The sequence below is a fragment of the Lutra lutra genome, chromosome 5 (assembly GCF_902655055.1).
Source record: "Lutra lutra chromosome 5, mLutLut1.2, whole genome shotgun sequence".
Taxonomy (NCBI): domain Eukaryota; kingdom Metazoa; phylum Chordata; class Mammalia; order Carnivora; family Mustelidae; genus Lutra; species Lutra lutra.
In genome coordinates, this window is record NC_062282.1 from 26962944 (window position 1) to 26989368 (window position 26425).

Genomic DNA, 26425 nt, shown 5'->3' on the forward strand with positions numbered 1-26425 from the left:
GCCGGAAAGGTCCTTGACTAATAGGCAGAGTACGCGTGGAAGAAGGCGCAAGCTGATTGAGGACTTCTAGGCTCAGGGAAGGGTTAAAACCTGCACCCGCGGATCCCTTTCCCAGACCTCCGCTCTCTGTTTTCCTACAGGGCTGTCACCCAACAAGCTTTTCCATTGGTTTAGAGGCAGAAGGACCCGCCTTCCCCCGTTGTCGATTGGCTGCCTGTTCTCCCAACGGATTGGGAGGCGGGGCTTGGACGCTTTCCGATTGCGTCAGCTGGTCCTTTCCGCGCCACGTGGCGCAAGCGCAGTGGTCTCGGGTCCCCAGCCCGCCTGTGACTGGCCTCAGCTCTCCTCTCTTCCAGAGCGTTACTTTTGTGTTCCGTCCTCCCTTCGTGGCTTGTTGATGTCGGAAGAGAAGGACAGGAGCCCTTCAGGGAAGATGGGAGGCGAGGAGAAGCCGGTGAGCGAACTGAGGGGGACCCCGAGGCAGGCTGGGGCTCTGCTTGGTGTCCACCGCGCCCAACCAGGCGGGAAGGAGGAAGCGGCCCGGGCCGAGTGGGTCGGAGGGACCCGAGGGGGACAGCGGAGCTCCTGGAGGAGTCAGAGCCTCTTTCGGGGAGAGATTGTCCATTTATAAAGTAGGGCGGGGCCTTGCAGGTCATCTCTAGGTCCATTCTCTTTTTGCAGATGAAGAAACTGAGATCCTGAGTGAGGGACTAGCTTAGAGCCAGACATCTAATTAGAAGCCGAGACAGAATTAGAATCTAGGACACGGGACTCCCAGAGTAATGCTTTTTACTCACCTTAGACGGGAAGAACACTGCAGAACCTTGTTTAATCCTAAAACCTCGTAGGGGTTCCCTTCACTTTAAGAAAGGGAAAACTGAGTCCCCGAGATCTGACCCAACTTACCCAGTTTGGGTGGTTTATAGTAAGTGGTAGAGGCCGGGTGTCTTAGAGAGGTTACACACTTCCCCTGCGTGGTGCTGTAGACATGCCTTACCACATTCATACCTGCTGATCATTTCAGCCTTGCGCTTTCACTTTGGTCTCATCTGCTTCTTAGGAACAACTCCCAGGTCACTTTCACACCACTAGAATGGTTGTTTTGTTTTGTTTTTTAAGTGATCAGCAAATGTCAGGTATTCATTCTGCCAGGCACTGCTGGAAGATGAAAGCAAGCAGGTGAAAAGGACCTAGTGCCCGATATCAAAGACTTCACAGCCTGGTGTGTGAGGCAGGAAAAAAATCATTGTGCAGTGTGATCAGCCGTGCGGGATTACAGAAAGAGAGAGCACCTAACTCTGCTTGGGCACAGCTCGTTTGAGTTCACTTGGGAAGTACGAGTCTTAAGTGCACCAGGTAAACCAGGCATGGCAACGCTTCCCAGGTAAAGGTAGCAAGGGCAGTAAAAACGGACACCCAGGAAGTGTCCTTAAGCTGCTTGCAAGGGATCAGCCTGTAGAGGGAGCCACAGCTCTTAGAAGGATTTCAGGAGATAGACGCTTGAAATTGTATCCTACAGGTGAAAGTTTTTAAATAGGAAAATGATAAGTGTGGATTGTAGTTTTAATTAACGATCATTAAGGCATTGGGATGCAAGGTGTGTTGGAAAGAGGTGAGGCCACAAGCCTAGTCCCAAGTGAGAAGTGGTGATGTCTCAAGCTAAAACAGCCTCAGCCCTAACTCTGAAAGGATAAATCGCATAGAAGCAACAATTTTCTCATCAGTAAAATAAAGATGTCCTCTAACTCAGGAATAGAATGTGGAAATTGCAGATGTGCATATTCTAAACTGCATAAATGAAATTTAAGGTGATAAATGGTGCCTATCCATAGAGTTTTCTCAATTTATATTTTTTACTTAAAAATGGTATCTTTATTGTTTTGTAACTTGTTTACTTTTTTTGCTTAATAGTCTATAGTCAACAACTTTCTATGTCCACAAATATTATTTTATGCCATTCTTAATTGGAGTTGATGTAGAGCTAACAGATAACATGATTTCTCTGCAATACTTAGTATTGAATGCTCACTGGGGGTCTGGTACTATATTATGCATTACATGCATTAACTCAGCATTTTCAATCCTTATCATAACTATGAATTGGGTTCTGTTATCCTCATTATACAGATGTGGAAACAGGCAAAGAACAAGTAAGTACCTTGCTCAAACCCAATATTCAGTAACCAATACTTACAGCTCTGGTGCCGTCTTACCTCCTGTCCCCTGCCTAGTAATGAGTCAGGGACAGATACTGAATCAAACTATTGGACTTCAGGACATACCCGAAGACCTGTCCCAGTCTCTGGGTTTGGATTTAATTACACCACAGTCTGTATAGGTACTTTTCCTTCAACTCCTAAATATCCCTGAGGAAGGTAATTCTGTAGCTTCCCTTCACAGTTCCAACTTTTGGATTGAAAATTTAGATTACTTGTACATAAATGCATGATGCATAAACTCAGATTTTTTTCCTGTTTTTGTTGGAAATAGAGAACAGTTGCCCAACGTCTTCCTTATTGTTGTAGTAAAGATGGACTGGAGCTCAGGGTTCTAGAGTAACCTGTTTTAAAGTCCTGGCTCTACTACTTACTAACTGTATACAAATAAGCAAAATACTTTATTCTCCTTGGGCCCATATTCTCATTTGTAAAAAAAGAGGTATTTAGACCACAAAAAACCTTTCTGTTAATTTTCTCCTTTTCCAGTACTCCTGTTCATTTGACAAATATCCATATGACTAAAACCAAAAACATACAATCAGAAAAGTAGAAGTATCTCATTATTTTTCCATTTTAAACCTGCACACCTGTGGTTCAATTTCATCCCTCTTCCTAGAAATACTTGACTAGTTGCATCATTTCTACAGTAGAGCAAAGGCATATAGAAAGTCTTATAACTTTATTGGTTAGTACTTATTGATTAGAATAGGTGTAAATTACATTCATTATTTATCTACTGACTATAAATGAACCTGAAAAGTTTGTGAAATCCAGAATCCCAGAGCGGGAAAAGTTTTAGCTCAGCTTGAAATTAGAAGTCATATTTTTTAATTTAGTTTATTTTTTAAATTATACAATTAATACATTTCAAAATGTCCAACTGTTAAATGGGTAAATAAACAGTGGAATATTTTTTGGCAATAAAAAAGAGTGACGTACTGATGTGTGTAACATGAGTGATCTTGAAATCATGCTGAGTGAAAGAAATCAGTCAAAAAGACCACATTTTATATGGTTCCATTTATATGAAGTGCCGGGAATAGGCAAATATATAGAAACAGTGGATTAGTGGTTGCCAGGGACTGGGGAGAAGAGAAAATGGAGTGGCTGCTAATGGGGACAGTGTTTCCTTTTGGGGTGATGAAAATGTTTTAAAACTGAACGTGGTGATAGTTGAATGAATACATTAAAAACCATTGAATTGTATACTTTATATGGATGAATTGTATGGTGTAGGAAAGTATCTCAATAAAACTGTCAGGAAATAAAATCAAAGACCACAAAAATACAGAAAACTATAGTAAAGCCCCCCCCCCTTCTTATTCCCAGTTCTACCCTCAAAACTCCTTCACTGCTGATGATCATTTTCCTCCTTAGAGTGGACCTCTGTCAGCATCTGGATGCGTATCTTTCCTGTGACTTAATGTGTGAATCTAGAAAAATCATCTAGCTTTTTCGGATTTAATTGTATGTGTAAAATAGGAACGATAATAATGTCAATCTCACAGGGTTGCTGAGTACTAGATGCAGATTGTTTGTGGGGAAACTTTGTACATTGTAAAACTTTGTAGTCCAATTTGCTTTAGGATGTTTCTGTCTGAGCACTGAAGTAAGGTGTTCATTTCTGTGAAGATACTTTTCACAGTATCCTATAATGCATGTCAGGGTTTCTTGACCTTGTGGACTGGATAATTCTGTGTTTGGGGAGGCTGACCTGTGCATTGTGGGATGTTTAATAACATCCTTTTCCTCTACCCACTGTATGACAGTTGCACCCCCCAGTTGTGACAACCAGTGTCAACTGACAATGCCAGGTAGCCACTAGGGGGCAAAATTTCTTCTGGTTGACAACCACCAGTATAGACCAACTCTACACTCTGTTGCCTTTTTACACAGGATTTACTGCTTTAAAACTTTCTATGACTTCACATACTTCTAATTATTCCTTACGGAAACCCCATAACCCCATAACCCAAGTGTTTGCTTCTATCTAAGCCCTTGTCTGTCTTAACTGACATGATTTCCCAAAACAGTCTGTTTTAGTTAGCCTGGTTTTGTCATTCTCTCTCTCTCTTTCTCTCATTTTTTTTTTCATTCTCTCTCTCAACATTTCCATCAATTTATTTCCTCCATTCTCAAAATCCAGCCTGTTAAAATATTTATCCATTAAATTCAGATGTCCTAAATTACTTAACATCTAATCATAATGCTGCGGCTGTGCTCTTTCCTCCTCTGGGAGTTTCTCACATGTGTGTGCCTCAGTTTCCCTGGAGAGATTAAGTTTGCACATTGTAGGGATTGGGTCTTATGTGTGCTTCTTTCTTAGGGTTTAACAAAATCCTATGAGCACAGTCTCTCAGTAATACTTGTAGAGTGGTTGGATATATATTAGATTCCATTTTGTTTTTCCTGCAAATACTATTACTGAATAAATTGCATGCCTTTTTGTGGCCATATACTGAGTATATGTCTAGGCAAACCTGAAGTGAGAATCACAGGACAAGCAAAATAAACAAAATTTGAGGACTTGACTATTATCAAGTAACTCCTTTCTACTTTTTTAAGACGTGCTTATTGTAAGTTGTCAATTTGTCTTTGTCAATGGTGAAATTTTTTAATCTTTTGAAATCACATTACTCATCCCCCCCCTTTTTTTAAAATACATGCTCAAATAATATCCTCAGAACTTTTCTGAGTGCAGCATGAAGGGGTGTCAGATTAGAGTAGGATATAAAATCTTATTTCCTCTTTGCTTATGCAGGTAGGTGCCGGGGAGGAGAAGCGAAAGGATGGAGGCAAGAAGAAGAACAAAGAAGGATCTGGAGACGGAGGTCGAGCAGAGGTGAGTGTTTCAGAGCCCTGTTGTCAAAGATTGACAGGTGACAGGTCTCACACTTAATCTGTCTAAGATTGTAGATGGTTTACATGGCAGTAGGTGGAAAACTCTGGGAAAAGAATTAGGAAAGGAAAGTCTGAGCGAGGGAAAAGATTCGCAGCTATTTATTATTGAAAAAGGAAAAGAATATTGAAGTAGGATTGAAAGATAATCTGGGGGATTAGATATAAAAATCAGAGAAAAAAAAGCTGGAAAGAAGGGGATTGGTAATTACTCAGTTGCCAGCTTGGATGCCAGCTGTCTGATTATTTCATTTCATAAGATACTGAGAGGTAGAGACTCGATGTTTAAGTTTACACTGAATGCAACAGATACCAAAGAGGACCCAATTTCTTGACCCGTCACACTGTTTCCAAAAGGACTTGCCACTAGGGTTTGGTTTTGAGCCAGATAGATCTCCTTGAGGCCTTGCCATTGTAAAGAAAATGTTTATAGTTCCTCCAGCTCTCACTGAGTGTAGGTGGCATTTCAAAAGTCAGCCTAGAATCAACCTGGTTTCTGGGTGTTCTGCTTATGAGGCAGTTAAGCTCGTCTTCCCACTTTATTTTTGAAGTTGAACTGCTGTGAACCATGTTTCAGTTTTTGCTTTAGTCATTGCATTTTATTAGAGACTCCTTAGAAAACCACCAGGATGTGGAAGCACAAAGGAGCAGGCGTTCTAGAAGTGTCCTGTAGGACAGTAAACCGGCTTTACAGAGCTGCTCTTACTAATGCCGCGTCACTCAAGCTGAAGGGTCAGTTGGTAGGTGATCAAGAACTAAGTGTTGCTTGGAGCCCCACCCAGCCATTTCTCTTAGGTTTTGTTCATTATAGTCCGCTGTAATTGTGGGGGAAGTTGTTGGTTGTGAATTTTAAAATTTGCAAGCAAATAGAAAAATACATATGTTTCCTCATCTGTTTTTCATGTTTTCAGTACAGTGGTATGTGTTAATTCCATCACAGCTTGAGAATTAGCCTGCAAAGAGGAAACAAAAGGTGCAATTAAAGGACCCTTCTGAAGAGAATATGTTGAGTACAAAATGGCCATATGTGTCTTAAATGATCTGTCTGGAAAAAAGTTCATAGTGAGCGGTTCAAGACCTTTCCTCCTCCTCCTCTGTGCGCCCATCACTTATGTACTGTACCCATCTTACCTCCCTTCCAGGGGCAAGGTACAGGTGTTATTCTTCTCTTTGAATTCGGAGAGAATTTTCTTGAATGGGAGCCCTTAAGTCAAATAAATTTATAGTTGGTTAGTTAAGAATTGTAAGTGAACTTATAGTCTGACCAGCTACACAGACTGTTCCTTGAACAAGATTGAAACAAAATGGAAAAGCCATTTTATTTCTAGTATTATTTATAACTATATGTGTCATTTAGATAGAAAAACCCTTCAGAGGACGTCTTAAAAGGAAAAAAATCACCTTACGCAAATAGCAAAGGGTAATAATTGTCCATTTAAGATACTGACAGCCCCGTGTCTATTGTTATTTATATTTTTTGTTTTTTAAAAAATTCTTATAGTAAAAATTATAAGGAAACAGCTTTTAATTCCTTTTCTTACCTTAATTTTAGGATAAGATTTAGCTGTGCTTCATGAGTCGGGCAATCCATTTACCATGTTGCATTAGTAATCATAATTTTTGTATTGTCTGTTTTTATTCTTTCTTTTTTCTAAAGAGGTAAGCAAGTATTTACTAGTCATTTATTTCCTCATTTCTTGTCTTGCAGTTGAGTCCTTGGCCTGAATATATTAACACACGTCTTGAGATGTATAATAAACTAAAAGCAGAACACGATTCCATTCTGGCTGAGAAGGCAGAAAAAGATAGCAAGCCAATTACAGTCACTCTGCCTGATGGTAAACAGGTCAATGCAGAATCCTGGAAAACTACACCATATCAAATTGCTTGTGGAATTAGGTAAAAGTTACACCTGTCTTGACCTGTTGTTTGTAACTAAACTCTTTTTTTTATTATCTTGCTACGTTTTATCTTCATAATATTTTTATGTTACTGTTTATGTTTTTAATGTTTAATTTATATTATTTGGGATTTTAAAAAATCAAAATGCGTGGAGCTCTATACTCAGGATTCAAAGTTAAGGGGCGCCTGGGTGGCTCAGTCTGTTAAGCGTCTGCCTTCGGCTCAGGTCATGATCACAGGGTCCTGGGATCGAGCCCTGCGTGGGGCTCCCTGCTTGGCAGGGAGCCTGCTTGTCCTTATCCCTCTGCCTACCACTCCCCCTGCTTGTGTGGACCTGTGCGCTCTCTCTGTCTTTCTCTCTCTGCCAAATAAATAAATAAAATCTTTTTTTAAAAAGTTACTTTAAAAAAAAGATTCAAAGTTAATTTTTGAGAGAGTCCACTTTGGTTCTTATGTAACAAAGGATTTTATATTATTAATTCTTCTCCTTCATAAATATCACAAAACCCAAGTAGACAGTGTTTCACCTATTTTGACTTAAATATCTCTTTTGAAGTTAAAAACGAAGGTAGAACATCTCACATGGGGCAGTTAAGAAGCTGATATATGATACATGAAAATAATGTACTATTTTTATAAATCCAAAGAAACATGTCTGATCTTAAAACTTGTATTGGGTTGGGAAGAAATAACAGAATTAGATGCAAATTTTATAGTACAGTTCAAGCTTTCTAACTCTGATATGATTGGGATGAATCATTGTTTATAGGAAATGATACAGATGGGAAAGCATGAATTAGATGCACCTACCTCATACCAGATGTGGGCAAACTGTGGTCATAGCCTACTTTTGTACAGCCCAGGAGCAGGCATGGTTCTTAAATGGTTTGAAAAAAACAAGAAAACTAAGATGTGAGAGACACCATGTGTGGCCCAGTCTGAGATATTTAGCTCTTTACAGAAAAAGTTCGCCAACTTCTTTCTTGAACATTCTAAATTTAAAACATATAATATATATTCACTATATCCTTCACCCTATATATGTAATTATTTCTATTTTTACTAATTCATTATATGTTGATTTCAACCACCTGCCATCACCACGTAATTGTTAAAAATGGTTTATTATCATTAGTTTCGTACTGTTGAACCTAAGGCCTAAAAGAACAAGTAGAGAAAGAGGTTTGGGAACCAACCTAGCCGATTAGTGGTAAGCCCATGATCATGATGCAGCTTAGAAGTGAGCCTAGAAGCGTGGAAGCAGTTAGACTATGAGCCATGAATCTTTATTGTGCCATGGACACTAAGTAGTACTTTTTACAAAGAAAATGGACTGTTTCTGTTAATTTGACCATTGCTTCTATCTAAAGTACGAAGAAAATTGTAATATTAAGTAGATTTCCATGTGAGATCATAAATAACTGGATAGACCTCTAAATATAAGTTCAGCCTTTCATTTTAGAGGTAACTAACAGCCTGAATTACACGGCTGTTCCTCCCTTGTTGAAGATTGTAGCGGTGTAATTCAGGCTCCTATTAGTCCAGGAACTTTTTCTCTACATTCTGCAATGTTGTCCTCCAGATTACATTGTAATTTTATCAAGTAACCAATTAGAAAATATTTTTTTTGAGAGCTGCAAAATTTTACATAAGGCAGACTGATCTGCAAATGAGGGTGTGTTATGACATTTTTACAAAAGTCCAGAATAAATTCTTGGCTGTTGTGTGCAGAATTGTAGCATGAGTAACAGACTGTTGAAAGGTTTGGATAATCAGTTGTGAATGCAAAAGGGAAGAAAGAAGGCATGCTCCATTTGCTTCAAAAGGTTTTTCTTTGAAGTTTTGTTTGTTTAAAATCTGAAAGTTTAAATACTTTATTCTTTCTTTGGAAAATTGAAAAAGATGATCTAATATGTTCTGTGCATATCTACATTTTCAAAGTAACTGCTGTTAACATCTCAAGGCACCATTTTGGGCCCTGAGATAAAAGCCATTTTCTCCCAAAGAATACAGAGACTATTAGTCACCTTTTGGTCAATTCTTTAATCTTCTGAAAACTTTTACACTGATATGATAAGATACATTTCTCTCTGCCAGATCTGTGTATGTATTATGAAATGTATATATGGTTTTCATTTTACTGGCTTTATATGAGTTCAGAAAGAAAGAAAACATTGGACGTAATCTGTGGGAAATTCAGTGAATTTGAAAATGGGGTAGGAATTTATAGTTTGCCTTCTCAAGGGGGGAGGTTGGATGTGCTTAGTTGTACTTATACAGAGTAAGGAGGGAACCATCCGGCTCTACAAGGCTTGTCAACTGAAGCTTTCAGGTGGTAGGTTTATTTAAGACTAACATTACAAAGACAGCAAACTTCTCCTTCACTGTGTGGAGTGTTGTCTGCTTGTGTCTAGGCTATGACAGACTATCATTTCTCTAGCTGCCCATTCAGACCTATCATCTGATTAATCTTACTCAATTCTCTAGCTACGCAGCTTCCTGAACCTTTCTTTTTTTTTTTTTTTTAAAGATTTTATTTATTTATTTGACAGACAGAGATCACAAGTAGGCAGAGAGGCAGGCAGAGAGAGGAGGAAGCAGACTCCCCACCGAGCAGAGAGCCCGATGCGGAGCTCGATCCCAGAACCCCGGGATCATGACCTGAGTTGAAGGCAGAGGCTTTAACCCGCTGAGCCACCCAGGCACCCCTTCCTGAACCTTTCTTAACTCACATCTTCCTCATCTAGAGTGCTGTCTCCTCTCCTTTTCTTCCTGTGCAGGCCCCAATCCTTCAGCCCCTTATTACTTAATTCTCAAAGCTTGTCCACACTAATCTGATTTCTGCTGCATTCCAGTCCTCAGAATTCCTGTGGTTCTTACACTTGGTGTGGTCTGATTGTGTGGTCTTAATCATTTGGTGATAATGTATAATGTGTACTCTGTGCTATGTGTGTGTAGATGACTTTTTAAATCCGTATTATAAACAAGTTTTATTGAATAGTCCTGTATTTTACCTATATGCTTGCTAGAAATCATACCCTCTTAGGCATTTACAGAATTTATTCTACCTTACAGAAAAGAGCTATTACAGATTTCAAGCAGGAGGAAGAGGAGAAGAGTTACTCAATAGCCCCTCTTTTTCTTTTTTGGAATCTAAATAGCTTGGTTTTGTGGAAAACTTTATTTGGAGAGATGAAAAGATTAATCAAACCACTGAAAATTGTTTGTTAATCACAGTTGTGTCTGCTTAAATAAGAGGCATTAAATGTAAAGTAATAGTGTTCTGGATTTGGGGGATCCTCTAGTTATACTTGGGTACATTTTGGGAGTTTGTTGTTTTTTTCCATTTTATTTCAGAAAGCTATAATACATATATGTAATATATGTAGTGTTAATATAGAATATATATAGTGCTTATTTTCCTGTTCTTATTCTCACATTAAGTGTTTCACTATAGAAGATTCTTTCTTACATTCTTTTGTGTGTGTGTGTGTATATATATATATAGATATATATGTATGTATATATATGCTTGTGTGTATATTTTTTAAGTCAAGGCCTGGCTGACAACACTGTGATCGCTAAAGTGAATCAGGTTGTCTGGGACCTAGACCGTCCTCTTGAGGAAGATTGTACCTTGGAGCTTCTCAAATTTGAGGATGAGGAAGCTCAGGCGGTAAGTTTTTATTTAGTAGTCACTGAATTGCAAGATAAAGGTTCACATATCCAGTCTCTTCCTGCTCCCACTGTCAGTGGGTTTAGAGTTTACTGGTATCTTATTATCATATTTGAAATCTTCATTATATCTTTCATTTAGGAAAGCAGCATGAAAGAGCATGCCTTGTGTATTTAAGAAGTGAACTTGAATAAATTTATTTTCATTACTGGATACTTCAGTGAGAAAAATGTTCTGGGATTTTTATTAAATTTTTATTAAAAATTGGCAAAGCAAATAAAAATTCCTTTACCCTGTCAGTCAACACTTAAGCAATATGTATAGATCTTACAAATAAAATTGAACACATCTTTAAACTACTGTCCCTATTGAATAATTAATTTCCATATTTTCCTCAAATGCAGATCTGCTTGAAAGCACTATAAAAATCAGCCTGCACTTGATGGCAAAGTTTTCTTCTTATTTCTCTGTGATGGTATACCTTATAAAGGAAAATAAAATATTTTGTTTTATTATGACAGCTTACTTAAATATGTGTTGTGGTGGTTTTCAGATGTATTCTGCGTTCCTTAAGTTTTTTATGAAAATTTAAAGAATCATTTCAGTACCTTCCAAATCTTAAAAATATAGCTTTGGATATATTCTGACTCATCTGACCACCTTAAAAAACCAAGTACAAATGACCCCTAAACAATATGAGTTTGAACTGATCTGCAGGTTTACTAATACACAGATTATTTTTCTATAAATAAATGTAAGTATTGTTTGATAAAATAGATGTATTTTCCATATGATTTGCTTAATAACTTTTTTTCTCCAGCTTACTTTATTGTAACAATACGGTATATAACGTGTATATACCCTGCAAAATATGTGTCAATTGACTATGTTATCACTAAGGCTTCGGGTCAGTAGTAGGCTGTTAGTAGTTAGGTTTCTGGAGAGTCATGAGTTATACTAAGGTTTTTGACTGCATGGAAGGTCAGCATCCCTAACCCCTACATTGTTCAAGGGTCAGCATTGCTGCTGTCAGATTTCAGTATCCATATTGTTTGTCCGTGTGTTTTATAAATGAGTTGTGGGGACAAGTTACAGCACCTTCGTTGTTTGTAGCCAATAAGGAAAAAGAGTGTTATTCTTAAAATGTCCCACATCTCAGTAAGAGCCACAGCATAACATGTGGGAGGTAGGATATAGGCTCATTGTCTCAAAAGACCCTGAGTCATTACCATCAATAAGACAGTCACTTTGTGAGTGGCAATTGTTTTCAGGGACCAGAGTCCATCCCTTTTAATTAATGATGCTAATTTGAATTTAATTTAATTAGTTTGGAAACAACTAAACCAGATGATCTCTAAGGTACAAATGCAACTTAGTAATTAAAACTCTCTTAAATTATTTGGCTCTGCATAGAATCACACCAAAGTTTATACATTTATAAATTTAGATTTTTTTCATGTCTTAGGTTTATTTGTAGTAAATTTTATATATCTCTTTTTTAAGGCAGGCATATTAATTTACAGCATACATGCTCAAACTTAGACAATCCCATTTTTCTTTGCGTTTTCAGGTATATTGGCATTCAAGTGCTCACATAATGGGTGAAGCCATGGAAAGAGTCTATGGTGGATGTTTATGTTATGGCCCACCAATAGAAAATGGATTCTATTACGACATGTACCTTGAAGAAGGGTAAGTTATGTAACTGAATAAAAAATAAGTTCAGAATTACTCAGAGTCCATACATTATTTTTAAAGAGCTCTCAATAAGGAAGGAATGATAATAAGCTTACTGCTTAATAGTCACCAAGTGTTTCCACTACCAAAACTTGAAGTGTTGTAGTAACTTATGAAGTACTAGTAACTTACAAGAGCTCTGTTGTAGATCAGTGGAGGTAGAGCCCTAAGGGAGGTTGGGAAATAAAATGAGGCCGATCATAGCGGTGGTGGAGGGAGGGTTCACTAGTGAGAACAGTCTCCATGATGACCAAGGTAGAAGCCACTGAAAATATAAAATACAAAAATAATAATAATACCTGGTTTAAAATTCTAATATATGATGCAAGGGTCTATTTTTTTATATTAAAACTCTTCACGTTTTTTTAAAGAAATATTTCACCAAGCTACTAGGTGAGTAGAATAGAGTGGAAAGAGATTAATTATACTTCCTCTTCCTTCAGGGGTGTGTCCAGCAATGATTTCTCTTCTTTGGAGGCTTTATGTAAAAAAATCATTAAAGAAAAGCAAGCTTTTGAAAGACTGGAAGTAAAGAAAGAAACTTTACTGGAAATGTTTAAGGTAAATTGAGCTGTAACATATGGCCTCCCCTTCTGTATTCCTCTGTAATGTTACTTGAAGTTGTCACACTTGGGTTTAGTATATTAAGTTGAAACATGTTCTTTAGAAAAATCTTAAGTGTTTTTAAAACATGAAGTATTGACATATTTGTTTTCCTGCAGTGCTTCGATAAGATGTATTTTGAGTTATATTTCAGCTATAGTATTTAGAGATAAAAATTGAGGGTTTTTAAACAAACAATTTTCCTATTTTAGTACAATAAGTTCAAGTGCCGGATACTGAATGAAAAAGTGACTACTCCAACTACCACAGTCTATAGGTGAGAATGTCAAATGTCATTAAATGTAACTAAAAGGTATATATGTCTTTTTAAGTCTTTCTTTTTAAAATTTCCCTTCTTTTTATCTCTAGGTGTGGCCCTTTAATAGACCTCTGTCGGGGTCCTCATGTCAGACATACTGGCAAAATTAAGACTTTGAAAATACACAAAGTAAGCAATGTAACTTTAGAGACTGTATGAATGTATTTGTCTAGTATAGGTTATGCGTTTCAACTTCTCTTGGTTTCTCTTTCTGCCTGATTTTCCGTTGCAAACTTAGGGATGGATTTTTTCCTCATCCTATTAATTGCTCAATGTCACTGGTCTTTTTTAACTGAAAAGTCTGAAATGGTGACTAACTCACCATTCATCACCGGAGCACATGGGGATGGAGCTTTAGGGAATTCCCAAAACTCACACGGTCATGGTTCTAAGAGCTTTGAAACTCACCATTAGTATGTGCTTTTGCCCTTTGTCTGAAGTAATGATTACTTTACTTGTGCTTTTTAACCAAACTTGTCCTGCCTGTTTTTGTCAGTTCATAAATATTTTGAGTGATTATTCAGTTGCACTTTGAATTATAAAACTAAACTGGGTCATTTCAAGATTTTTTGTTGTTGTTGGTTTACTTTACATTTTTGCTTAATCATATTGTGGCTTGCATCTCATGTTCGTGGGATTGTGCTTTGAGTGGGTAGTTGAGAGGGAGGTTTTTTCTTACCATAACGACTGCTATGAATTTGACTCAGAGACCAGTATAAGAAATAACTTCTAGTTCAAAGTAAGTGAGATATTAACAAATTTGAATATTGTTTCATGGTTAATCTTTGTTTTCAGAATTCCTCCACATATTGGGAAGGCAAAGCAGATATGGAGACTCTCCAGAGAATTTATGGCATTTCATTCCCAGATCCTAAAATGTTGAAAGAATGGGAGAAGTTCCAAGAGGAAGCTAAAAACCGAGATCATAGGAAAATTGGGAGGGTATGTTAAAAGAGAATAATCGTGTTTCTAGACTGAATTTTCTTTATTTTTATCTGTAACTCAGTTGTATTAAGTACTAGGAATTTCCTCTTAAAAAGATGCTGTGGCTTTCTAGTAGTTACTCTGCTGTACTCTGTATAATCCATAGATTACTTACTGATTATCTTATTGTTATCTTACTGTTTACTGTCCACATTATCTTTCTATGATGTACTCAGTACCACCCAAAGACTCATTTTAACTACTACTTTTATTGAGAACAAATGCTGATGACCTAGCTCACAATAAAAGAAGCATAGCAGTGTTTCATAGAGCTGAGAGAGAGATAACCTTGGACATTCCTGGTCTCACTGACTTATTTTAAAGACATGGAAACTGAATTCCCCTGAAATTAATCTACTTGTTGCCCAAGGTGACATAGCAAGTCACCAGGGGATACTGTGGTGTCATTTTCTTTATCCCTCTACCCCTTAAAGTTTTCTAAACTAGAAGTTAGGTTTGATAAAAACATGACATTTCTAAAATTGTATTCACTCTGTGCCATGTCCTACCCTGCTTTCTTGGTGGCCTAAAATAAATTCCAGTGGTAAGGAAGTACCAACAATTGGTGGGGCCCCTCCCTGAGAATTCTGGGTATTTGTTGGGGGAGTGGTCGCCAAGAAGGCTGGAGGTTATGCTGCTTTCACCAAGACCCAGAAGTCAGGCAACTTCATCAGCATCTTCTCTTTGATTATCGCTGTCATTTTCCTGGTCTCCTTCCTGCTGCTCTTACTTTGAAAAAAGAAACAATATTCACATCCCAGAGCTTTGAGGAATTAAAACTACGAGAGCTCCCACTGTGGATAATTGAAAAGAACTAAGACCCCTGCTCCAGGTCATTCTTGGGTAAACTTGACTGGATTCAGGAATGTAACAGGCAGAGAATGTACTTCATGCTAAGTTGCAAATCAACTGCGATTCTATGCTATTGAATTGCACCAGAAATGTTACGTTTTCTTTGATTTGGGAACGGCACACATTAGAATTGGAGATATCATGGTCATATTCTGAACTCAGGAACACTGAAGTTTATGTTGATGTTATGTGCATATAGAAACGTTCTTTTGCTTTTCTTTTACTCAGGACCAAGAACTATATTTCTTTCATGAACTCAGCCCTGGAAGCTGCTTTTTTCTGCCGAAGGGAGCATACATTTATAATACACTTATTGAATTCATCAGGGTAAACCATATTCATTATTTTCTTCTATAAATTTAGGATATAAGTTGATGAATTAAATAAGGTCTTCTGAAAGGAAAAGATAATCTTTTATTTGAGAAGAAACATTTAAAAGAATAAAAATACAAGTGTGAATTTCCATAAAATGTTTTAAAAATCCTTCCTCCTGGGGCACCTGGGTGGCTGTCTGTTAAGCGTCTGGACTCTTGATCTCAGCTCAGGTCTTAATCCTCAGGGTCATGAATTCGAGCCCCACATTGGGAGCCTACTTAAAAAACAAAACAAAACACAAAATTCCTTCCTCCTAATACATGACTTTGTCCTTATACATGTGTATGTATTCAACAGAGAAACTGGTGAACTTTAAGTGGGAACTCTGTGTGCTCTTTGACAATTTATATTTTCCTCAAAAAAACAAGTTAGTCATTACATTGCTTTTTTTACTCTTTACAAAATACGAAGTCTTTCAGGCTTATTCAGGTTTGTAGGGAATAATACCACTGCCGTCTTCATACTCAAACCTGATTTACCACACACGGCACGGGCTATTCTTGCTTCAGCTTTTTTAAGTAAAACAATACATACGGTGTAAAGGAAAAACTCCCTTTTAGGACCCCTTTTATTCATTTCCCTCCTTTACTAGAAGAAGCTACTATTTAAAGTTAGCATATATTCCTGCTATTTTATATCTACCCATATGTATGTACCCTAAATTATTTATGTGTTTGTGAAGTTCAGATTTACATACATGAAGTCTCATCGTGTATCAGTCTTCATAATGCAAAAAATCATAATATTTTTAAAATCCTGCTTATTTTCACTTGCTATTTTATTCTTTAACTACCCACACTAGGCCCATTCCTTATTGGTGGACACTGATGTGATCACTCATATTACTGAGTATACAGTAGTAGCGTTGTTTTGATAGGCCTCCTTATGTATGTGTGCAGGGGTTTCCTCTTTGGTATATACCTCCAAGTGGAATTACTGGATTGTAACATGTGTGCTTCTTGAATTTCCCTAGATAGCATAAAACTGCTTTTTAAATTTTACTCCCACCAGAAGTATGACGTTCTCTGTTCCCTGCATGTGTATCGTGTGTTTTCTAACAGAGTGAATATAGGAAACGGGGATTCCAGGAGGTGGTCACCCCAAACATCTACAACAGCCGACTGTGGATGACGTCGGGCCACTGGCAGCACTACAGTGACAACATGTTCTCCTTTGAGGTGGAGAAGGAGCTGTTTGCCCTGAAACCCATGAACTGTCCAGGACACTGGTATTTCGCAGCTTTGAGTTTCTAGCAAAGATTTTCCTTTACTGCAGTTGGTCCTGGATTACTCTCCTTCCTTTGAAAATATTTTTGTTTAAAACAAATAATGCAATCAGAAGAATATTTAAATGCAACATTATTATGATATTATAACATCTTTCATGCACAGTTAGATCCTCAGATATGTAGATATTCAAGAACGGCGGTGGGGTGATAGCGCGAACAGGCTGTGGATAAAATAGGGAGACTGAATGTGGGCGCAGCGAATTCTCTGGATGTTGTTTGATTTTTTTCTTTTTCTTAAACGTCTTCTTTTAAAACCTTGCTAATGAATCGCCTCCTTGGGAGATCTGCCTTGCTTTGCAGTTATTTTACTTTCTATCCTTGAAAGTTAGCTGAAGAGTGACTTCAGGGGAAGACTAGGGAGAGCTGTGGCTCTGGTCGCTCGGTGTCTGCAGCTCCCAGCAGGAAGGCCTGGGAGCTGAGGGCCAAGAGGACTGTGCATAAGGGAACTGGGTTGTAAATCAGGGAGCCAACTCGGTTTGTTCTTAGTTTCCCCAGATTCTCTAAAGTTGCTGAAACACCTTCAGACAGACAGAACTGAAGCAGTTTTGAGAGTGACAAGAAAGCAGTCTTCAGTTTCCAGTGTATTAAATGATTAGTAGGGAGCCAAGGTTTTTTTTTTTTAATACGAGCATTAAAAGCAGTCCTCAATTAATGGAACTATTGAGCACAAGGATTTGACTCCAGACCCATGGGAATCGGTTTTTATCTTCTGTTAATTGTGGATGGTTGTATTATAATGTATTTGCTGTTTTACTCATGCAAGTACTTACATTCTGGTATGAACTCCAGAATTTGAGAAATGTTGCTTGTATGTTTCATGCTTGTGAAATTAAATATCAGTGGGCTTTAATTTTCTTTTTTCTTCAGCCTTATGTTTGATCATCGGCCGAGATCCTGGCGGGAGTTGCCCCTGCGGATAGCAGATTTTGGGGTACTTCACAGGAATGAGTTGTCAGGAGCGCTTACAGGACTTACACGGGTACGAAGATTCCAGCAAGATGATGCTCACATATTCTGTGCCATGGAGCAGGTATTGTGAAATTCTGTGGGATAAAATAATTGAAAGAATTGTGAATAAAGTCAAGGAAAGTTACCACTTGTCTTTTCTTTTTTAATTTAAGATTGAGGATGAAATAAAGGGTTGTTTGGATTTTCTACGTATGGTATATAGTGTATTTGGATTTTCTTTTAAACTGAACCTGTCTACCCGTCCAGAAAAATTCCTTGGAGATGTTGAAGTATGGAATCAAGCTGAGAAAGTAAGTTTTGTTTTTCAGCATACTTGAATACTATTTGACGGAAATGAACTTGTTCCAAGAAACCCAAGCCTCTTTAAATGGCTGAAAGCAAGAGAAAGTTGAAATGGTTCCTAGGCTTGAGCAAGCTGGTTTTTTAATGTATGATTTTAGATTATAAATAGTTGATATTTTTTCAGTCAACAAGCTATAGTTTACAGAAGGGGGGAATTGGAGGAAGGTGGTCCAAAGATTAAAAACTTCAGTCATGAGAACAGCAGGTACCAGGGACATGATATGCATCGTGATGCCTGTAGCGAACACTGCTGTGTGGTACACAGGAAGGGTGGTCAGAGAGTAAATCCTGGGAGTTCTCGTCATGGGGAGATGTGTTCTTTTTTCTTCTCTTTTCTTTTTACTGTGTCTGTATGAGAAGATGGATGTTTACTGAATCTAACATGGTAAGCATTGTACAGTATATGTAAATCAAACCATTGTGGTGTACTTCTTGAATCTATACAGTGATGTGTGTCAGTTACTTCTCAGAAAAGGGGATTTGTATGTGAGTGTGGTCCGGTGGACGAAATTCTAACACCGAGCACAGGGACTCATGAAAGTAATTACTGTAGTTTTAGTCTTAGATCAGGCTGGAGGAAGGGAAGTTGTAGATGAACAAAATAAAAATCATTTTTCTTTATCCTTAGCAACTTGAAAACAGTCTGAATGAATTTGGTGAGAAGTGGGAGTTAAATCCTGGAGATGGAGCTTTTTATGGTCCAAAGGTCAGTATGAAAGTATATTTGAGTAATGTGATTTTTATTTTGGGGTGAAGAAGACCTACTTTAAGTTAAGAAAGAAAGAAAGAGAGAAAGCGAGAAAGAAAGCAGGCCAGTCCTGTTATAACTACTGAATTCAGCTTTAATATAGACAGCAACTTAAAATAACCCAATCTTTACTGTTTAGATTGATATACAGATTAAAGATGCGATTGGTCGGTACCACCAGTGTGCAACAATCCAGTTGGATTTTCAGTTGCCCATCAGATTTAATCTCACTTTTGTAAGGTGAGTTTCTGGTGTCCGCTCTGAGTATTCATCTTTAGGGGAATATAAAGGGATATGTAAAGTAAAACAAATTTTTTTTCCTATGTAGCCATGATGGTGATGATAAGAAAAGGCCAGTGATTGTCCATAGAGCCATCTTGGGGTCAGTGGAAAGAATGATTGCAATCCTCACTGAAAACTTTGGCGGCAAATGGTAATTCTTGTCATTGTTTTTGTCCAGACAATGTAAATTGACTAGAAGAAAAGTCTGCTGTACAGTTTAGTTATGCAGTAAAAAAGGAAAATGATCTGATTGGTCCCTTCTATTTAATGACAAGTGTTCACTAAGGAATCATAATCTAAACCATAATTTTTGCTTTAAGAATAATTATTAGTGATTTTATTTATTTCAGAACTTGATTTGTTTGAATGTTATATAATACTTTCTAATTAGGAGTTACTATACACTAAGAAGTGCATTTGGTGTTTTGGGATTAGTATGGTTTTGATGTTTTTGTCTGAGTAAACAAGAGTGGCTTTGGGCTCACCTCCCTGAGTATTGTTGATCATAATAAGCAAACAACTATTTTGACATCCTTTAGAAGCCAATTACTATTTTAATTGAAAGTACAGACTCCAAACTGATCAACACTTTTTGTCTTGTTTCTACAACATTATGCTTTTGCTGGCAGGAAATGAGCCCATGACTTTCATTTTATTTTTAAGCAGTTTTGTCTGGGCCCACAATTTGTAAAGGCAGTTGAAAGCCACACAAGGTTATAAATTACCCATTATGTAGAGTCTGCCATATTGATTGTATCGATGCAAAACTTTTGTAAAATGTAAATCTGTTTTATCTTACATGTTGTAGTCATTTCAATTTTATTTCTGATTTGGTTCGTTCAGTCTTTAAGGAGAGTTTGTCATAATTGTCAGTGAAATGAGATCATCTCTTTTTAGTTCTGTTTCACAAAACCAAATCGAATATAGAAAACATTCTCTCCATGGTTTCTAGAGAATAGGACGATCCTCAGCTGGTTGCTCCAGCCTGTTCTGGTAGAATTTAGTGCCTTATCCCTGCTGTAATAAAACAACTGAAACTAGAGGAGTAATGAAGAGAAACACTAGACCTAATGTCTGCAGCACAGAGAGGATTTGACACCTGAAATACTCCACAGGTAGAATTACAAATGCTCAGTTTTTTAAGAAGAAGTGAAAACATAGGAGAACATAGGGTTGTCAGGCTTGCAAGACTCCCAGACATAGACAGGGTGCTACAGGTGGCAGTCTGCCTTCCAAAAAAAAAAAAAAAAGTGAAAACACTCATTTTTATCAAATACCATCACCAGTTATTATCATTTACAATTTCCTGAATCCTGCGGCATGGATCTTGAATGACTGAAGGCACAGTCTGGTCCAAGTGCCCCGTGAAGAGTAGTTACTAAGAGAATGTTGAACAGTGACTCACTAAATGAACTTCTTTGTTAGCCCCGCTGGCCCCTGGTGCATGATGTTCTGTTTCCCTGAGAAACAGAACAGGTCGAAATATGAGGCGTAGTCCCTGCCCTCGATGTGCTTTGCCATCTGCCTAGTAAATCAAACCTTAGTTATGGATTTTCTTGCTTTAAGGTTCCCTCTCTGCCCCTCAATCTCCCTTTAATCTTTATTGGATATAAGGGGCAGGGGGGGAGTGTTTTGAATGTGGCTCTTGCATATTTCAGGAAAAGATACTGAAAAGTAAACTAAGAAATGTGCCGTCCTTTTTTAGGAAAGGGTTCCAATCCACATTAAATATTTTTAATTTCTTCTGAAGGCCCTTCTGGCTGTCTCCTCGTCAGGTAATGGTAGTTCCAGTGGGACCAACATGTGATGAATATGCCCAAAAGGTAATCCTTAAATACAGCTTTTCTTTCAATTTGCTGTCTGTCACTTGGCTTTTTAAATCTCATTACGATATACATATCCTTGGTACATCAAGCCACTTGTGGTATAAAGAAATGTTACTGTTTCTGAATAGATTACATTACCTCTTTTATACTTTTCCTGCATGGTTCATGATCGGAAGACGTAACTTGGATAGTGTTTTATATACTATTGTATATTTAGTGTTTAGTGAGGAAATAGTGAATGCCATATATTTCATATATGCAGTATGATATGTAATTTCAGATGCATAATGCAATTTAAGTTGCCCTTTGACTCAGAAAATAATTTTTCTTCATATTTGTAATGCATATTTCTTCAATTATTTGTAAATTTTTTTTAGGTTAATGGTGTGCCAGACCCATGTTTTGCCTTACCCACCAAAAAAAACGATCTTACTAATAGATTCGTAAATATCCATTCATACTTCACATCTTAAAGACTAAACAGTCTTTTCTGTTATAGGGACAATTCCATACCAAGGAATTTCAAATCATTAGAAGTTGTGTTATAAAAAAGCATTGTTTTATAATTGCAAGCTAAAGGTAATAAATTGACTGGTTAAAACAGATCTAAATATCAGAGAACAATATCGTAACCTCACAACCATCATGTTTCTGCGTCATCAGAAAAAATTACACCCAGGTCTTAACTGTCTTTAAAAAAAATTCATGAACATTAGACTACCTGAAAAGCAAACCATTCAGACATACTATATTTCTGTTACTGCAACAATAGTTTTAGTTGTAAACGATAAAAATCAGTTATGTCCAATAATAGTTTTAGCTATAAATGATAAAAATCAGTTATGTCCCGTGGTTAATTGATTATACTTTCTCTTATTTGCATTATGAAAGCTCACATGATAGGAGAAAGGTCTATAATTAAATAACTCATTTCTCAAGTGTTGCCAGTACTGACTTCTCCCATTCCATTGGTGGTGGGGGTGGCATTTGGAATTATGCAAACGTGGGGTTTTTGGTTATGTTGAGTGGACAGGGTTGAGGGAGCACTACTGCTGTTACTTAATGACTAGAAACCAGAGATACTAAACAGCCTGTGATTATCATTCCACTTCCCCGAGTAGTGCAGCTCGGGGAAGTGCATGTAAGGGCCCAGGTTAAGAAACTAAAACACTGGTGTTTTATTCTTTAAAATAGCTTACAGTTGAAAATATAGTCCTGTCCTGGCACTCTTAATAAACTGTGTAAGGATCCTTCTGAAATTTGTGTACTTAACAAAAATCCCTATTGGTTAATGATCATGTAGACATAACAGCCTAGTAATGAAGTAAAACTGGTTTATTCAAATCTTGTGTCCTGTTAGTGGTAATTGGTTATCAGGTAGATGGAAATTTTAATATAGTTTAATTTAATTTACAAATAGTAAAATTTAACATAGTGTTGAGTTTTTGTAGAAAGGAAAAATACTGAAAACATTGTTTACTATTTAATGTACAAAAACTTAAGACGGTTAAGCGGAACTGGTATTTTTTAGGGGAGAAAGAAAGGGCATGGAATAATAATCTCTAATGTAAATAGCCAACTTTAGATTCCTGGAAGCTTATTTCAGGAAATTCCAATTTGATCTTTTCCTGTGGCTCCTTAAGAAGGAACCTTAGGAAGGTTTCTTTTTGGGGCGCCTGGGTGGCTCAGTCAGTTAAACATCCAACTCTTTTTTTTTTTTTTTTTTTTTAAAGATTTTATTTATTTATTTGACAGAGAGAAATCACATGTAAGCAGAGAGGCAGGCAGAGAGAGAGGAGGAAGCAGGCTCCCTGCTGAGCAGAAAGCCCGATGTGGGGCTCGAACCCAGGACCTGGGATCATGACCTGAGCCGAAGGCAGCGGCTTAACCCACTGAACCACCCAGGCGCCCCAGCATCCAACTCTTGATTTTGGCTCAGGTCATGATCTCTGGTTCATCATATCGAGCCCCATGTCTAAGATTCTGTCTCTCCTTTTCCCTCTGTCCCTCCAACCCCCACCCCCACTTGCACACTCTCTTAAGAAAAAAAAAACAAAAAAACAAAAAAAAAAACTTTGTTTTAATCAAAAAGGAAGTACCTGGGGCGCCTGGGTGGCTCAGTGGGTTAAGCCTCTGCCTTCAGCTCAGGTCATGGTCTCAGGGTCCTGGGATTGAGCCCCACATCGGGCTTTCTGCTCAGTAGGGAGCCTGCTCACCACCACCCCCACCCTGCCACCTGCCTCTCTGCCTACTTGTGATCTCTCTCTCTCTGTCAAATAAATAAATAAAATCTTTAAAAAAAAAAAAAAAAGAAGTACTGTTCAGAAAGAAAAAAAACTGCTTTTTAGTATTTCTCAAACTTGTTCTTTTTTATTTTACATAAATTATTCTTGTAGAGTTCTATTTTTTTTTTTCCTTGTAGAGTTTTTTTTAGCTTAGGTCATATATACAAGGTTATTATTAAAGAAACAGTGTTAAAAGACAATTTATATGGCGATTTGTATTCCACTTTCTAGAAACAAAAGAAACTATTAAGATGATTTGGGCCTCTTGTTTGTGCTATCAACAATTTCTTTTAAAGTGTTGCACACACAAATGACAGCAACGACAGCAACGACTGAATTCCTCTTCCCACCTTGCTGCCTATTTGAGGGATTAGAGATACTACATTCTGTGTTAGACTGGATATCCATCATTATGTATTAATATAGAGACTAATAAGCAATTTATTTCTTGGTAATCATTAAGTGAATCTATGTTTGCAAAGGGATTTTTTTTTCTTTTGTAAAGAGAGCTGATTAAAGTTAGCTGATTGCCTGAGTTCTGATTTTTATGGATTTTCTAAAACAATTACCTCTCAAGAGCAAAATATATCATTTTATTTTTTGAAAATGTAGTCCTAAGTCACAAATTAATAATATATGCTTCAATGTATCTACTAGCACTCCTTTTTAAATATTTGCATGACTGTCCAAATCATACATTAAATAAAATCATTCAAGATCAAAATATAATTCTTATTTTAAATCTGAAGAATTCTGTATCTGTTTAAATAGGTACGGCAACAATTCCATGATGCTAAATTCATGGTGGACATTGATCTGGATCCAGGCTGTACGTTAAATAAGAAGATCAGAAACGCACAGTTAGCACAATATAACTTCATCCTAGGTAAGAAAGGAAACTTACCAAAGAAAACCTGCCAAACCTTAGGAAGACACTGAAATCTTGAGACTTAAGAGAATTGTGGTTGATAGTTTAATTCCCTCTAATCCAGATTCTTACACTATGAAGTTTTTTCATTTGTTATAACAAAGGGAAATTTTGGTGTAAAAAAGAATACTCTTTAAAAGTTTTTATAAAAATCTTCTTTCCTTTATCTCCTGTTTCTTTATATGGTAAGTTTTTATTAAGTTGGCTGGATTAAGTTACTCAGTAAGTATAGTGGTTTGAAACGTTGTAAAGTGATCTATTTTTTATTTATTTTTTTTTTTATTTTTTTTTTTTTAAAGATTTTATTTATTTATTTGACAGAGAGAGATCACAAGCAGGCAGAGAGGCAGGTAGAGAGAGAGGAGGAAGCAGGCTCCCTGCCGAGCAGAGAGCCCGATGCGGGCCCTGATCCCAGGACCCTGAGATCATGACCTGAGCCGAAGGCAGCGGCTTAACCCACTGAGCCACCCAGGCGCCCAAGTGATCTATTTTTTAAATGAAAAGATTCTTAAATTGGTCACCTAACTATCCATGGTCACCTGAACATTTTATTTTATTTTTTTCTTAAATAGATTTTATTTTTTAGAACACTTTAAGTTCATAGCAAAATTGAGTAGAAAGGACAAAGTTACCTGTGTACCTCTTGCCCAAAACCGACACAGCCCACCTCACTACCAACATCCTGCACCAAACTGGTATACTTCTTACAAAGTCCGCGGTTCACATAGGTGCTCGCTGTTAGTTTTGTCCATTCTATGGGTTTGGCCAAATATATAATGAGGTGTCCACCATTGTGGTTTCGCTGTCCCCCCCAGGTCCTCTGTGCTCCACATACAAAACACTCTCTTCCTAACCACAGATGACCCCTGAGGGTTTTTTGTTTTGTTTTGTTTTTTGTTTGTTTGTTTTACTAATTCCATGGTTTTGCCTTTTCCAGAATGTCATGTAGTTGGAATCATACAGTATGTAGCCTTTCTAGACTGGCTTCTTTCAGTGAGTGATCGGCATTTAAGTAAAATTCCTACGTGTCTTTTCATGGCTTGATAGCTCATTTGAACATTTTAAAAAATCAAAAGCTACATGGTGGCTTTTAGGTCCTAGGATCATTTCTGTTCAAATGTTCGAGAAGAATCCTTCCACCTAATAAAGCTTTATGTCTTTTGTTTTAGTTATCGGGGAAAAAGAGAAAGCCAGCGGCACCGTTAATATCCGTACAAGAGATAATAAGGTCCACGGAGAGCGTACGATTGCTGAGACCATCGAGCGGCTACAGCAGCTCAAGCGGTCCCGCAGCAAACAGGCAGAAGAAGAATTTTAATGAAGAACTTGACCCAGATTGGCTCAGTGGGAAAGGATGAACAGTGTTTCTGAAATATTAATTTTATACTCTAGAAAACATCAATTTATACCAGATTTGGAGTAGTTCAGTGGAGTCTGCATGGGTGACAGCAGGATCAACCTATTTTGTGACCTAGACAGGTTTTAGATAACGTGTATTTGAAGGAGATAATTAAAAGACATTAAATGATTTTATTTGTTAAATAAACACTGGAGCACTGGAAATAAAACATGAGGAATGCTTTAATGTAACGTGGGACAATGTTTTTTATAAATTTAATGAAGTTGAAAAACAAAAATTTTCAGATTTGATTAAAGTAAAAGACCAGAATTGGATTATGTTGTAAAAATAAAAACTTGAATTCATGTGAGTTTCAATGCTCTGTCCTTTGCATATATATATATACACCTGCCTGGAACAAATTGTGTGATTCAGTGTTTAATGTTTTCTAATATGATGTCTGTTGGGTGGGACTGCTCTTCTCAGAGTGGGGGATGGACTGGGTGCCTGCTTCTCCGGCCTAGGAGGCACCTTTTAGGAGTGTCACTTCTTTTCAGATGTCAACAGTTAAAACCAAATATGGATCTAATATAAAGTAGATTTGCACAAGGTTTTAAGATGAAGATGAGTTTTCAAAGAAATACAGGGGGCTGGGATACTGCTCTTCACCAAAGCACCTGGTTGTACAAATTCCCTATCCTCTCATAAGGAATAATTTTTGAATTTTCTATCAGTAAGTGATGATTGGGAGAGCGCCACAAAATAAGGAGTTCCTTGTGTGAACATATATTAATTCCTCTTTAATACTGTCATCTGGAAAAGGCAACAGCATGTCAGTTCTCTAATAACCCCA

General features: G+C 37.3%; 1 protein-coding gene across 1 annotated transcript; it reads left to right on the forward strand.

Moving 5' to 3' along the window:
* The first annotated feature begins 282 nt into the window (after positions 1–282).
* TARS1 (threonyl-tRNA synthetase 1) lies at positions 283–25940 on the forward strand. Its single transcript, XM_047730705.1, has 19 exons — positions 283–454; positions 4981–5061; positions 6826–7016; positions 10572–10695; positions 12266–12387; positions 12876–12993; positions 13248–13312; positions 13405–13483; positions 14150–14296; positions 15419–15517; positions 16627–16793; positions 17721–17883; positions 17975–18112; positions 18793–18870; positions 19052–19152; positions 19241–19345; positions 20945–21017; positions 24077–24191; positions 25403–25940. The coding sequence occupies exons 1-19, from the start codon at positions 398–400 to the stop codon at positions 25549–25551; spliced, it is 2172 nt and encodes a 723-aa protein (XP_047586661.1). The 5' UTR covers positions 283–397; the 3' UTR covers positions 25552–25940.
* Positions 25941–26425: the final 485 nt, after the last annotated feature.

Excerpts from the sequence above, each read along its gene's own strand:
- TARS1 (XM_047730705.1), top strand. The coding sequence starts at position 398 with ATGTCGGAAGAGAAGGACAGGAGCCCTTCAGGGAAGATGGGAGGCGAG. Across the intron at positions 14,297-15,418 it reads ATCATAGGAAAATTGGGAGG|GACCAAGAACTATATTTCTT; the intron begins GTATGTTAAAAG and ends TCTTTTACTCAG. Across the intron at positions 19,153-19,240 it reads TTTAATCTCACTTTTGTAAG|CCATGATGGTGATGATAAGA; the intron begins GTGAGTTTCTGG and ends TTTCCTATGTAG.